We start from the raw sequence: 16,511 nt of genomic DNA, 5'->3' as shown, positions 1-16,511 counted from the left end.
AAAGTTGGGCTTAATCTAGATTTGTATTTGGCAACAGACACACATCTTCCAAATTGAAGAGTGAGATTTGAACTGAGAGCATCACCTTAAAGCTCAATGTCCTTAATTTATAGCACACAAAAATCTCCTGGTGATTTCACAGATCTATTTTAAGGTTTTAAGTATACCTAATGATTTTATGTAAGTGTTGGCTACCTCATTTCTTATCATTTGCAATCATTTTTTGAGCTTTTTAACTCTTAAGAGTCTGAGAACTGACACTGAGATGTTTGCTAAATCACAGTGAGTTCTCAACATTAAACTTTTTGATACACACTTTTCTCATGAGAGCTATACTAATTTATGTTATAAGACTTTGTGAAAGCCCTTTTGATGCTATGTGAATAATAAGAAAAAAGAAAAGTATATTTTGGACTATGTGCTGGTGTCCTAGCAATTTAAATGCCATAGATTTTAAATTGGTTCTATATAAACCAATGAAGATCTTTGCAAGATCTTTATCATTAAACATTTTTCTGATAGTTATCATTTCATATTAATTTACTATAATAAGAGAAATCTATCCAGTGCATATTATTTTAATAAATGTTTATTATCAAGAGGTGTTTTGTACAGTATAATCCACTTGAACATAAATAAAATTATGAATTCTCCATCCATAGGATCATGATGAAGCTCAATTCCATTCATGTTAAATTAATTTGTACAGTGTGAACATGGACTGTGCCATCATAAAATCTTATACCAAAGTAAAATTTACAAAGTGGTTATTACTATTACTGTGAATATGAAGTATAGCATTTATCTGTTACATTTATTCTAGCTCGCTCTCTCTCTCTCTCTCTCTCTCTCTCTCTCTCTCTCTCTCTCTCTCTATATATATATATATATATATATATATATATATATGAGACCCAGTGCATGAAATTCATGCACGGGGGTGGGGGTCCCTCAGCCCAGCCTGCACCCTCTCCAATCCAGGACCCCAAGGGGGATGTCCGACTGCCTCTTGGACTGCTGGCTCCTAACCACTCACCTGCCTGCCTGTCTGACCGCCCCTAACCCCTCTGTCTGTCTGCCTGATCACCCCTAACCACCTCTGCCTGCCTGCCTGATCACCCCTAAGTGCTTCCCTGCTGGCCTGATCGCCCCTAACTGCTCCCCTGCTGGCCTGATCGCCCCTAACTGCCTCTGCCTCGGCCCCACACCCAGGACCCAGAATTCCCTCCTCAGGCCAGCCGCAGGCACCTGGGACTCAGGCTTCCCTCCCTCTGGCTGCCTGCAGGCACCTGGGACGCAGGCGGGCTTCGCTGCAGGGGACCATGGGCAGGCAGTTTCACCTGGGCCACAGCCACAGGTGCCCAGGACCAGGAGCGGGTGGCTTCTCCTTCTCCTGGGTCACAGCTGCAGCCGCTGGTGCCCAGGACCGCGGGACAGGTGGCTTCTCCTGGCCTAACTTTGTCAGGAAGGACATCCGGATGGTTGTCTAGAAGACATCTGGTCTAATTAGCATATTACCCTTATTAGTGTGTGTGTGTGTGTGTGTGTGTGTGTGTGTATGACTCAAAACTTTAAGTAGTATCCTTTCTTTAATGAGTGGGAAAGTAGGAGTGAAAATCAAGTTTAAATGTGCCTCCAGGAGGGATTACAGAATGTTTGGTTCTTTGATTCCCTTTCTTTCATGGTCAAGACTCCCTTTTTTTTACTATACAAACACAGCAGGAAATTCACAAGTTGCTAATCATTGTTGGACCAGTAAAATATCAGGTTCTTAAAAAACAAAAGGTTTTCATTTTCAAGGACATAATAATTTACAAGTAGTATCCAATACTACTCATAAATGAACTAAACTGTTTCAGGTTTGCTATGCATGTATTTGACCCATTTGTCCCCAAATATTATTAAAAATTCTCTATTCCTTACATATATATATATATATAATCCCTTATTGCAGGTAGTTTCAGGAGATAGCAGCTCTTTTATTACTTAGATTTTAATATTCAAATACTTTTAAAAATATAATATGATTTTAGAAATAAAAGAAGTACACACAATTGATTAATGTGATATGATAGATCTCTGCACTGAACGTTCCCTCTGTGTGTTAAGCCGTTCCCCAACATGTTTTTTACATGTTTTTTCCCTGTCTATGAACACTCTATATAAACCTGCACCCTCACATTGCCATTAGCCACTTTCATAAACTGTAACTGTAGTTGTGAATCTATATATATGTTTATATGCCTATGTCTGCATTCTTAAGATACAGGAATTGCATAGATGCACAGTACAAAAATAACTTAGAAGAATGAGTGATACTTTTAAACCAGAGCAAATCATTTTTATAAACAAGGTTCTAATATATGTACATTGTTTTGATCACCCAATAAATAAAAATGTAGGTTTATCCTTTAATAAACAATACTGCTCAAGAATATCTATTGCCCAGCCATCATGGCTCAGTGGTTGAGCATCCACCTATGAACCAGAAGGTCATGGGTTTGATTCCTGGTCAGGGCACATGTCTAGGTTCCAGGCTTGATGCCCAGCATGGGACTTGCAGGAGGCAGCTGATCAATGATTCTCTCTCATCGTTGATGTTTCTATCTCTTTCTCTCTCCATCTCCCTTCCTCTCTGAAATCAATAAAAATATACTTTAAAAAAGAATATACTGTCTAATTTAAGAAAACTAGAGTTTTCTAACCAGAAGCTCTCCTGTATTTTACAATAAACAGATATATGTTCCTATAAATACATTTTATTTTCAGTAAGCGCTTAAGGAATAGCTAATGTTAATTGATAAGTACAGTGTGCCAGGCACTATTCTAAGTGATTTTGACATGTGTTATAGAATTGCTATAAGGTAGAGATGAGGAAAGCAAGGAATAGAGAGATTCAATAACTTGTAGGGACATAGATCTCATAGTGGCAAAGGTATTATTGAATCCAAGAATGCTGGCTCAGAACCTATATGCTTAAGCCACTAGAGAATGCGGCCTCCCACCAACAGTGTCTTTCTGACAATATCCAAATATAATTGGTCACATTTCAAAACATTCACCTCCTTTGTTTGGCAGAATTATAAGAAAAATATTCACTTTGCATACATATTTAGTTTTATCAGCACATCTACTCACATGGGCACAGGGAGTATGCTTTTTCTTTTTTTAATTCTTTATTGTTTAAAGTATTATGTCTCCTTTCCCCTCCCCCATTGACCTCTCCTCAGCTGTTCCCACTCCCCCAGCACATGCCCTCACCTTGCTACTGTCTGTGTCCATGGGTTATGCTTATGTGCATGCATACCAGAGGGAATATATTTTGGTTAGTGGTTCTCAACTGGGAGTGATTTTGTCCGCAGGGGACACTTGGCAATATATGGAGGCATTTTTTGACTATCAAAATGGGGAGTGGAGTATTCCTCTAAATGGGAATTAGAGGTCAGAGAAGCTGCTAAAAATCCTACAATAAACAGTACTATTCCCTCCCCCAACAAAAAAGCTATCCAGCCCAAAAATGTTAATAGTGTCAGTATTGAGAAACTTTGATTAAAAAGAAACAAAAACAAATGCAGAGTATATTCTAAAACTTTAATAGATCTGATCCACAACAATTATTATTATTATTATTATTATTATTATTATTATTATGTGTAATACCTGCAAATGGATGAAATGACTTAGCAATTTAATTGCCCTGATTTGATGGTGGTGGTTCAGAGCAGCAGGACACACACACACACACACCCACACACACACACACACACACACACATCACTGGTACTCTGTACTTCATAATTGCCATCTTTTGTCAAAATTTAGAAATTAAAATTAGTTTCTTTTTGTTGCATAACAGAGCATACCAAATAGAAACAGAATTTCAACCTCTTTGACTTTTTTTGGTAATGTGCCTAATTAAAAATAACTAGGCTCTCCAGTACATAATTACAGGAACACCTAATACACTATATTTCCAGCCAATTTTATTTCAAACATAAATATGCACCAGAAGTATGAATGATCGACATATTACTCCCTGCAGTATCTGTACTGTTTCTGAATCAAAGCTCTTTCTTCAGCTTAGTATTTTCACTACGTTTTTCTTGCTGTGCAATCATTTCTCAGTTGGACAATTAATAAGTGCTTTTTCTCCACAGACCTCGATGTATAACTCCTCTTACCCTGCATTTTAGCATGCATTATATACCTTCTTCACTTTCACTGGTTTTGGCAGTGACCCACAATCTAAATCTCTTTCTCCATTTGATATAAATGAGACTATAATTATCTTCGGGGTAATTTCAAATTACTACTTCATTCCACTAGCAACTGATGAAGATTAGTGGTCTTGCCTTGCATCTGAGTAAGTCAGCAACATAATCACAAGAGAAGTCAGCAGGCAACATTTGATTCATGTGAACTCAATTGCTTCTGTCAAACACATTCACTTCAATAAAAAGCAGAAACTTCCAAAATGGGTTTTTGCTAACCATTTTGTACTCAAAAAAATTTTCATATGACTCTTAAGGGGAAAGAACAGCACGGATTTCATCAGAAATAATAATAAATCACAAGTAGGAAAACATACTTTATAAATGGATTTAATACATTATTAGTTTCTGAAAATAAAGAACATTTCAAAGTAATAAATTTGTATACTTAAAAGCTGTTTATTTTAGAAAATTCAGGCATAAAAGTAAGCCTTAGAAAAATAAATGAACTCTAAATTTTAAGTTAATACAATGGAATCCAGAGTATTTTGTTACCTCATTAAAGCCAGATTATTAGGGAAAATGTAGTTAATTTCTCTTAAAGGGAGTTAAGTGAATGGGCATGAAGATGATAGGTCACTGACTTGCTAAATGGGCTAAGACTCCGGAATCACTTTTTCGTTGTCTTCTGAGTTTAAGCCATGTGTCAGTGAGCTGCCCAGTAGTCTCAATCCTGAAGGTCTAGTCTCTAAAAGCCTCTTTGGGTCAACTCATCATGCCCTGAACATATATCAGGTCACATGAGCTTGATCTGCTAGCAACTACCAGATCACCTCCTAGTACAAACTTGGTAAATATTAACATATGAAAATCATTAGAATAGATTTACTCAAACATCAGCTTCTTATTATAGTTATATCTTTAATTAAATCCCAAAAGAGGTAAAACTAAGAAGATAACCCACTTTTCTATCTCATTATGACCAAAGTACATTATCTCCATTCTAGAATATCAAACATTTTATTTAAGGGAAAAAGAATACAGAACTATAGCAAAATATGATTGATGATATATACATAAAGCCTTCCTATTTGACATAATAATTACCCATTTTCCAAATGCATTTATCTTCCTATTACTATAAGATGCAGAAATAAACTCAAAAGAAATTTGGGGAATTCTATGTATTACATCAACTGTAACACCAAAGTATGCTCCTTTACCTATCTGAGTATCCAGTTTCACACTTATATCAATAAAAAGTTTTTCATTACTTATTCCATGTGAAAATTTTAAAAAGACCTATGTTATGGTATCAAGTAACCTGAGGGCAAAATTTTATCTAGAAACCAAAATCTATGCTCTAATAGTCACATTGCTCTTTGTCTTGTTGAGGACTTTGAAAACTTAGTGACAACAAAAAAAGACAAAACAACTACAAAATTGGGATTCTGCAGTTCAATAAGTTGAGTTCTCAGCTAAATTCTAACCTGAATATCCTCATAGTCCATGCAGATAATTGTTTTATGTTAATCTTACATTATAAAAACAGAAACTGAGTTATTAAATGTAAATGTATAATAAGGCTACCTTATCAACATATTTCAGTATATAATGTTTTAAGTTCTATAAAAAATCACTGAGATGGCCTCTATAATAGTTAATATATCACAGGCCAATCACATATGATTTAATACCTTGAAAATTTGACCTGAGAATCTTAGGACTAAGAAAGGATGAATTTAAAATACATCAATTTTGTAAATAAGGATAGTTTCAACTGATAAATACAAAGATAAATAAATCAATTATTTTAAACCACAGTATTCTTTTATGCCTTTGCACATTCTATTTCCTCACTTTGAATTTATTGTCCCTACATTTTCATTTCTTTCTCATTCCTTAAAGAACATAACCTCTGCCATTGAGGATTATGTAGTCTGATGGGGGTGGGGAGAATCATTAATCAAATAATAATTTAACAAATAGGTGCAAAATTATAACTCTAATAGGTTCTTTGAAGGAACAATTATATGAATAAATAACATGCCTGACTTAGTCTTGAAGGGTCAGAGAAATCCTTCCTGAGAAAGAAGAGTTGGACCACAGAGCTGAAGGATTAGTATGAGTTTACCCAGCATTAAGGAGGTAAAAAAAATGTTTAAGGGAAGGTAACAGAATCACAGAAGAACTAATGAAAGTGAGCAAACTGCCTTTGAGAAACTGGAAGGATGTTAGTGTGGCTAGTGCATAGTGAGTGGGAAAAAGCATAGTTTAAGATGTGTCCAGAGAAATAATAGGGTCAAAAACATGCAGGATATAAGGTACTGTGAAAACTTTATCTTAAACAAAACTACTGAAGTATTTCAAGTGTAGCTCTTGGGATTAGGTGGGGCCTGAGGATAGGTGTGTGAAACAACCAGATCTGCATTTTTTTAGACATGATACATTCACATGGCTAAAATCAAAACTATATACAAAGTCATTCATTAAATTTGATAATAAAGTTATAACCAGATATGCTTATAGATTGGAGGGAAAGAAAACAGAGAGACATAAAGTATTTTATAAAATAGTTGGGTTGCCATTTCTATAACTATTTTGTGATAGATTAGAATTGGGTAGTGAGTAGAAAAGAGATGTTAAGAATGATTCCTAGAATTCTGGCCTGTCAAAGATATTTATAAAACACTGAGATCTTTACTTAAAAGTTTGGGGATAGCAGGATAAGATCATAGAATGTGTTAGAGCAGTGACTGCGAACTGGTGTGCATATGAATTTTTAAAACATGCGCAATACCTGGCCTTTTATCCCTTAGATGATGAAATGAAAAATGATAGCTAACACAACAATAGCTATCTGATGTGAATGAACCAAAAGTATATCCATTTTTTGTTAGATTGGCAAATGTGTGTGTGGTGTGTGTGTGTGTGTGTGTGTGTGCGTGCGCATGCACACACGCGTGCGCAAACTTTAGTAATTACTTTATGTATGCCATGAGATGAAAAAGATTGAAAATCTCTGGTTTAGCTTTATGGTGGAATTTTATAAGACACTATGCACATACATTTACTTGCATGTATATCCTATCTAATAAAAGAGTAATATGCAAATTGATCATACCTCCGCTACACCCACCAGCCACACCCACCAGCCAATCAGGAGCAAGTATGCAAATTAACACAACCAAGATGGCTGTGGCCACAGAGAGAGCAGGAGGCTTGGGTTGCCCCCAGCAATGGAGGAAGCCAAGCTTTCTGCACACCCTGGACTCCACTCAAGGCTACAAAGTTTCAATTATAGAAGATAAATAAATCCCAACAAAAACAGCTGTGGCCACGGAGCAAGCAAGAGGTTTGGCTCCTCTCAAGGCTACAAAGTTTCAATTATAGAAGATAAATAAATACCAGATACCAGGGCCTTTGCTTGGGTCGCTGGGGGGTGTGGCCAGCCTGCAAACAACCACAGGCCCCTCACCCACGCCACCCCATGCCCCAAGGGAACCCCCACCCTGATCTAGGACACCTTTTAGGGCAAACCAGCTGGCCCCCACCCATGCACCAGGCCTCTATCCTATCTAATGAAAGAGTAATATGCAGATTGACCATCACTCCAACACACAAGATGGCTGCCCCCATGTGGTCAAAGATGGCTGCCCCCATGTGGACACAAGATGGCTGCCACAAGATGGCCAGCAGGGGAGGGCAGTTGGGAGGGACCAGGCCTGCAAGGGAGGGCAGTTGGGAGTGATCAAGCCTGCAGGGGAGGGCAGTTAGGGGTGACCAGGCTGGTGGAGGAGGGAAGTTGGGGGCAACCAGGCCTGCAGGGAAGGGCAGTTGGGGGGAACCCAGGCCTGCAGGGGAGAGCAGTTAGGGGGGACCAGGCCTGCAGGGGAGAGCAGTTTGGGGGGGACCAGGCCTGCAGAGGAGGGCAGTTAGGGGTGACCAGGCCTGCAGGGGAAGGCAGTTAGGGGCAAACAGGCTGGCAGGGGAGGGCAGTTAGGCATCAATGAGGCTGGCAGGCAGAAGCGGTTAGGGGCAAGCAGGAAGGCAGGCAGGTGAGCAGTTGGGAGCCAGCAGTCCTGGATTGTGAGAGGGATGTCCGACTGCCCATTTAACGGGCAGTCAGATATCCCTCAAGGGGTCCCAGATTGGAGAAGGTGCAGGCTGGGCTGAAGGACAACCCCCACCCCATGCACAAATTTCATGCACCGGGCCTCTAGTATAGATATAAGTGTCTAGGGAATAGCTATGATGCCTTAATTTTCTAAAGCAAACCTTCAACACTTATTTATTCATTCAGTGAGATGTTATTTATAGAATAAACATTTGGACTTCCTCATAGTGTGGCCAAATACTATTTTTTACATCGGAAAACACGAAGAGGCACTATTCATATAGACTCATTACATTCTGTACAACAGCATTCATGACCCTGCAGCTTTGTTCCTACTACTAGGTTGGAGTAATAAACACACTGAGACAGAGTCCAGTTTAGTGACCTTTTCTACAGTATATACTATGCTGCTCACCCCATTGTCTCTCCGTTAAGTCTCTTTTCAGTTATTAAGGGAAGAGCATGCTAAGAGAAAAGCATGCATCTAATGCCTGCACTAACACACATTCCATCAGGACACTACTTTATATTTTCATCATAAAGGTATTATTTTAATCCCAGGAGTAATAAAAATGTATCCTCTACAAATGCAGAAGTCTTTGATACCTTCTGTCAATCCGAATGAAGACAAAGGTCATTGTGCTCTGAACTAAAATGACCACATATTCTTCAAAATTACATAAACAACTAATCAAATAGAGCATGTTGCTTTATAATACTAGCAAACACATTTTTAGAAATGATAAGATTTATATTGTAAATATTTTAGAGAACGGAATGAAATGTATTCAATGGGTTATATTTGTCTCCACAATTACATATATCCTCACCTTACACTAAGAAAACTGCTAAAAAAAAAAAGTTAAGGTAAAGTTAGTTAGAATTTTCCTTTAAATCCAATCCTGAATAAAAAATAATCCATTTCCCTGACAATGTTTAAAGCATTCCAAAACATAATTTTGATTTAATAAAACTTTGTGTTTGTGTGCGTGTGTGTGTGTGTCTAGAAATGTAGATTACATGAAAAACACCAACCATACACTTAAATACAGGAGACACAATACATATGAGCTGATGCTGAAAAAGGAAATTTAAAAATGGTGCAATATATTTCTAGAGAGAAAAAATTAAGCAGCATCACTGCTTCACAGGTAACTTCCCTAGTTTTGTTTCCCTGGATTTATAATCAATCTACATTCAGGCCTGAACAAACGTGAACAAGCCTGATTCACATTATATATTGGATTTAGCAAAAACATGCACCTGAAGCTACCGGGTGGGACTGGAGTGACGTCTCAATATTTGGTTTTCTCCTTAGTTAATACACATTAACTCTCATTGCCTATTTAGTACATGCATATTATGATAAAAGCAAGTGCAGGTTCATAAGGATGAATGATTTTTTAAGAAAAAAATCTTCTTTATAAGCTGTTCTTTACTTTCACATAAAGTATATCTTCTTTGAAAAAGCCATTGATAAAAAATCCAAATTTAAAAGGGCAACTCACTACATTGTGGGGAAAATGAGAGTATTTTCAAATGAAGAGGGAGGAATGTATGATCAAGTTTCAATTTAAAATAAAATTAAAATAAAAAGAATCTCCAAGTGCAAATTGCTTTGAGATAACCTTTTTGTATTAGCTCTATTTCCAAGCAGTTGTTTTCTTGGCTCTACTTCCTATGCATCTAAAAATGACCTGTAAATGTTTAAAAACAAACATGCAATGGCAATTATATGTAAATAACACAGTAAACTAAGTCCTGCAGCTTACAGATATTTCCCTATGGAGTTCATATGGCTGAACTTATTATTGAAGAATTTTTAAAAGGCAGTTAAAAGTATGCCCAAACAAGCCTCATCTAAGATTTGCATTTGAATTTTATAAAGCAAGTAAAATTACCATTTTCTCTTCATGGAGAGAAAATAACAGTAGAGTAGCAGATAATAATCATACAAAGTTACATACGAAGAGATAATCCCTTGGTTTGAGTTGTTCAAAAATAAAACTTCTTAAAACAAAATGAATATGAGATATTACACTTCATGTAAGACACTTTCTGAGTATTAACTATGTATAGACAATAAAATATAACATTAAATCTTTCATCGTTGCCAGCCATTTTAAAATCCCGAGAAGAGAGATATCAAACTAAAAAGAAATAATACCCATAAATTAGCAAAGTAAAAGGTCACCTGCTCATAATCATTGGATGCGATACACATACATGATCCAACTGAAGCAGACAGCTCCTGCGGATGCACAGGCAAGCCCTTACCTTGACAGGTGCCATTTTTCTCTTCATATCCTGCCTTGCACATGCATTTCCCGATGGGCACCAGCCACTCCCCTTCGGCGCTGCAGTGCATTTTGGGTGGTTCCTCTGTCACCGAATGGTTGACACAAGAGCCCGATACTTCCAGCAACTGCGAAGAATCAGCTCCAGTGATTGTGTCAGGGAAGACAGCCAAGTGTCGTACCACAGAAGGACATTTCTTATAGTACACGCGCACGGACACCAGGGCGATGCAAGCACCCAGGTCTTGAAAGGCAAGATAAAATCCCGTTTTGCTTAGAGGCCCGACATCTCTAACCTCTGTATTCAGTTTCATGACACGGTCCCCAAGATCAAGTTCCGTAAAGCTTTCATCAGCGGCAATGGTATCGATTTTGATGTATTGGTTTTCCTTCATATTTCTCCCATGCTCATCATCTGACTCAAAGTAATACATGTTAAAAGTTTCCTTACAGGTCCCCAGGCCCCCAGGAAGGCTGTTGCAGTCCCGCAGAGTAAACTTAAGTTCTATGAAGATTCGGGAAGCACCTTCGTTAGAGATCCAACTGGTCAGAAGCCAGTTATTCTGATTCTGTTCCATAACTTTGCATACTTGGTATGTGTGGATAGGGGCATAATTTTCGTCCACTTCACCAATCTCTTCCCACTGTATAATATAAAATAGAAAACCATGTTTAAAAATTAGACAATAACCAGAAAAAATAGTCAAAGAAAACTAATTCAGATGTGCAAATTCCTGTATACTTGATGTATAGTATTGAGAGGAGGAACTATATAGCAAGTATAAAATTTTTTTTAATATATTTTATTGATTTTTTACAGAGAGGAAGGAAGAGGGATAGAAAGTTAGAAACATCGATGAGAGAGACACATCGATCAGCTGCCTCTTGCACACCTCCTACTGGGGATGTGCCCGCAACCAAGTTACATGCCCTTGACCGGAATCGAACCTGGGACCTTTCAGTCCGCAGGCCGACGCTCTATCCACTGAGCCAAACCGGTTTTGGCAGCAAGTATAAAATTATAAAATTAACTAAAATAGTAATTTATGATCTCCAGTGTAACTCATAAGTGAACACATATGAATAATATTACCCAGAAAATAACACCAACATGTATTTCAGTGTAAAAATAAAATATAGTTGAATGTGTATGCAGTTAACAACAAGGGACAGTGAAAGAAAAATATGTATATTTGGAAGAAAATATATAGACTAAGAGGTAAATAAAGTCTTAGAGTTAAAAGAAACAATATCATTTGATAGACACCAATGAGAAAATAGTAGTTAATGAGGAGAAGAAGAAAGGGAAATGTGACAAGTAAAACCACACTTATGTAATTCTGGCATGTTACAAATAATGCATGAATGTAATAAAACTTGAAAGAAAAGTCATTAGTTACAGTTAATAATGTATCTATTTATTTGAACCAATCTGTGTTGGACTCTTTTACAAATTGGATAACTAAATGTTTATTCATAAGTTTATCCACTAATATAAACCTAGAGACATATAATATAGAGGTAAAAATTACAGATCAGTAATATGCAGAGCCTTGTCATCTCAAATACTGATGTGCCTTTATATCCTGGGAATGCATTAATTCTTTTTTACCAATGCATCATTTTATGCATGACCTTAAGAGTTCTAAGTATATAGAGAATGTAGAAAAATTAAGTATAATTTATACAGCTTCAAAAAAATATTACTTGGTCAATGAAGAGATCTAAGCCAATCTCTTTCCTAGTAAAATACTCCCATTTTGAGAATCTCAATGCACCATACCCTGTCTGAACAATATAGAAACAATTGTTTTCTTCATAAATATTTTACTATAATTTAAGAAATTTCTTAAGCCTGTGAAAAATCTGTGTAGACAAAACTATATGTAATTTTTAACTCTTTAAAATTGGCCGTGAAACACACAGAGCAATCCTATATAATAAAAGCCTAATATGCTAAGTATCCAGTCTGCTGTTGAATCAATCAAAGTGTAACATGCTAATGATATGCTAAGGCTCCTCAACCACTCGCTGTGATGTGCACTGACCCCCGGGGGACAGACAGTTGACCAGTCAACCAGTCTCTATGACATGCACTGACCACGTGTAGGTGAGCGTGCTGATGGGGTCTGGCCGATCAAGAGTGAGCGAGATTGGCCGGGCATGCCCTGGACCCCTCCCCCGGTCCCTCCCTGGCTGGCCAACTTCCTGTGTCCCTTCACGATCCTGATCATGCACCGGTGGGGTCCCTTGGCCTGGACTGCCCCCTCTCGCAATCCGGGACCCCTCAGGGGATGTCAGAGGGCCAGTTTTGGCCCAATCCCACAGGCCAGGCCCAGGGACCCCACTGGTGCATGAATTAGTGCACTGGGCCTCTAGTGAAACCATAATGACTTGCAATAAATCCAGAATGTGATTTCAGATATCAATAGAGATAAATTTGATAGGACCTCATTTCTTCAGACACAAAATTAAATAAAGCATTATTTCTTGGTTCTGTTCAACTGACAAAAACATGACAAATGTGAAGTCCCAGGGATGCCCATAAATCATCTACCTCTGATGGCCCCTCTCAAAATTCTAGCTGCCATTAGACAGACATAGTAAAATGTGCTAATGAGGGAAAACTTCTGAGCTCCTTAAATTCACAAGAGAGAGACATCAAGATTTTATCTCTAACAACCTTCACATGATGGTGTTATGGGAAGCCTTAGTTCTTTCATTTCATCTCACTTGTTCTCTCTCAGAATGTATTTAAACTCCTACTTAGCAGTTTGCATTTCTAATTCAGCCTTCTATTTCAGCACTCTGTCATTAATCTACTTACATTTTTTTTCCTGATGCAATCCAGGGATCAATCTCTTTATTATACTTATTAATCATGAATGTCATGATTAATAATTCATGAAAAAGAGCACCACAACTAACCAAGTGAAAACAATAAAAATAATCAACTTACTGTAATGAGATTAATTAAAAGATATTCTTTGAATTAGTAAAATAGAAAATAGCACTGAAATGTTCTCAGAAAAAAAAAGAATATCAAAATGCTACATTATTTTTGTTTTATATTTTAATTTATAATAGTCTTCTGATACAAAACACAGAAGATTTCAAATCCTTGGCTTTAATTTATGTATAGAAGTTCTATTTCTGCAACATATATTCCAATAGGACCCTGCTAGCCAGTAAAAGGAAATGGACAAAAGGAATTGAAACAGCAGCTTCTTCCAAAGTTATAAAGCAAGCATTTCACAGTCTTTGCCTGTACAAAGTTGAAGGTAACACAAATATTATTAAAAATGCAAGCCAAGAAGCACTTGACAAGACAGTTTAATACTTACTGCTTTGGGTGATAATTTCAAAGTCTGTGCATAAGTATCTGCTTCTCTGAATATTCTCAATAAAGAAGAGAAAAACTGTAATTTCTTGGATGTTAAAATTTATTATGGTGGTATTTTATTTATTTTTCTTTTCAAATGTCCAAAATATAAATGAAAGCTCAGATTTTCTATTTCTAATGAATGGATAGAAAGATTTTAATTTAAATAATTGTGGCCATAAGCCATTCAAAGAATCAAACACATAATATATACACATTTCCCATGCATATCTTCTCCTATTTAGATAACTATGCTAAGAAATGGACAAACATATTTCATTTATTTTAAATTGGCTGAAATAAAACTTTGAGTTCTCCCAAGATTCCCCACCCCCCATTTTAATACAAAGAGGATTTCCTGTCATCATCAGGAAAATCTTACCTATGAAAATGAAAGGAGAGGATGGAGAGAAAGTAACAGTCATTAAGAACTTAAGAACCTGGAAGGTATATTCTTAGACACTTTTGCAAATGTCATATCAAGGAGGTTACTGTAACATAATGAAGGGCCCTGATAGAAAACACAATATTTTCTGCCCAATTGTATTGGATTTCTTATAATCCATGGTTTAATAAAAGTATTTGCTAATCCTTTGATTACTGCAAATGAGGTGCCTCGGCATTTTGAAAGTGTGGTCACTGAATGCAGTATGGAAACTGCAGCTCTGTTCTTCCCATCCAGCTACCCCTCAAGGCCCAGCCTCTGAGCCCAGGCTTCCGCTTTTGTTTCCTCTACCTACACAGACAGCTTGGCTGGCTTGATTTCTCTTCCAGATGCCTGGTCTTGTTCTTTTCCCACTGGACACTGAAAAGTCCAAGTCATTTGCATTCTAATCGTATGCCTGGCCAGGCATCACAAGTCAGCCACATTCATCAGAGAAGTGGAAGAGAGAAAGGATTTATTTTCATATCCACATGTGCATATGGAGTTACCAACTTTTGCTACCTAAGCCATTAAGAACTATTTTCTCCCTGTCTGCCTCTCATTGTTCTATTAGGTTCCCAGCCCCAAGCTCCTAGGTCTCTTAGCCTCTTAGTATCATCCTCGTTCCCAATCCTCCCATACATCACTTCCTTTGCCTTCAAAGCTTAAAAACACAGATTCAGGAAATAGCCCTTATATTATACCCCTGCCACCAATACAGATAAAGAACCATCAAATGAACAGAATTGATTTTGACCTTTCAAATGATCAGGAAGCCTAGTATCTAGTTCTGTTTTCATTATTGTGTTTCTGTGTACTTTGTTTTTCAACCACAGATCAATATATTAAGGTTAAATACAGAGGTAAGAAACTATTTTGTAAAGGCCTGAACAGAAACACTTGATTGCTCTTGTATAGAGGAAAAATCATCAGCCTGAAGCCCCAGTTTTAGTCCCAGCTCATGTATCAGTGGTTCTCAACCTTTCTAATGCCGCGACCCTTTAATACAGTTCCTCATGTTGTGGTGACCCCCAAACATAAAATTATTTTCGTTGCTACTTCATAACTGTAATTTTGCTACTGTTATGAATCGTAATGTAAATATCTGTGTTTTTCGATGGTCTTAGGCGACCCACAGGTTGAGAACCGCTGCTGTAGAGCCTAAGACCATCGAAAAACACAGATATTTACATTACGATTCATAACAGTAGCAAAATTACAGTTATGAAGTAGCAATGAAAATAATTTTATGGTTGGGGGTCACCACAACATGAGGAACTGTATTAAAGGGTCGCGGCATGAGAAAGGTTGAGAACCACTGATTTAGATGTATAAACTGAGACCCCACACTGGCACTCTGGCTACATTGTTTAGAGCAAGCATGTCAAATTCGCAGCCCACGGGCCACATGCAGCCCAGAATGAATATTTTTGCGGCCCAGCCAATATAACGGTATGTAAGAAATATTTTAATAAAAATTTCATAACAATTTTTATAGTATCCTGTTATACATAATTATTAATAACGAACTACAACGTTCGCTAATGACTGATTACTATAATCATGTTGCATTCATTTCCCTTACATGCCTTAAGTGCAGGCGCACCATTTCTCTCCACTAATACTAGCAGTGAGTATTTTAGCAGCAGATTGCCATGTCATTAGTCTTGGGCTGACTTGTTTGGTGTGTGCAGCAGGAAATATTTTACTTTCGGAGAACAAGAAAAATAGGTTTATTTGTGTTACGCTTATTAATTTGTGCAGTTATTCAGTGTCTGGTAAGTTAATGTTCAAGAAAAAATATTAATTTTTATTAAAATGTTCTATTATTTTATGTTAACAATTACTCATTTATTTAAGCCCTTTGTATTCAGCATGTCTCTACTGAAAGAAACCTACGTTTCTAGGAAAGTTGAAGCTTTTGGTTTTTTGCGGCCCACATAAACTTAAAACTTGTTTATTTGGTCCGTGTTAGCCTTTGAGTTTGACATGCTTGGTTTAGAGTGAGAATTGAAACTGTCCAAGGTTTCTAATATCTAATGCAAAACAGCAGAAAGGGCCTTAAAAGACCTGATTCTAC

The 16,511-nt window shown here is 37.2% G+C and overlaps 1 protein-coding gene across 15 annotated transcripts in view; it reads right to left on the bottom strand.

Moving 5' to 3' along the window:
- EPHA5 (EPH receptor A5) overlaps positions 1-16,511 on the bottom strand; it is a 355,448-nt gene that overhangs the window by 265,246 nt on the left and 73,691 nt on the right. For all 15 annotated transcript variants that reach the window (XM_080661231.1, XM_080661239.1, XM_080661238.1 and 12 more), the window contains exon 3: positions 10,606-11,269. In XM_080661231.1, coding sequence (XP_080517357.1) covers positions 10,606-11,269 — 664 coding nt within the window. The remainder of the gene's footprint in view (positions 1-10,605; positions 11,270-16,511) is intronic.

This window comes from Plecotus auritus, assembly GCF_963455305.1.
Source record: "Plecotus auritus genome assembly, chromosome: 1".
Taxonomy (NCBI): Eukaryota; Metazoa; Chordata; class Mammalia; order Chiroptera; family Vespertilionidae; genus Plecotus; species Plecotus auritus.
This window is presented reverse-complemented; position numbering and strand designations above follow the sequence as displayed.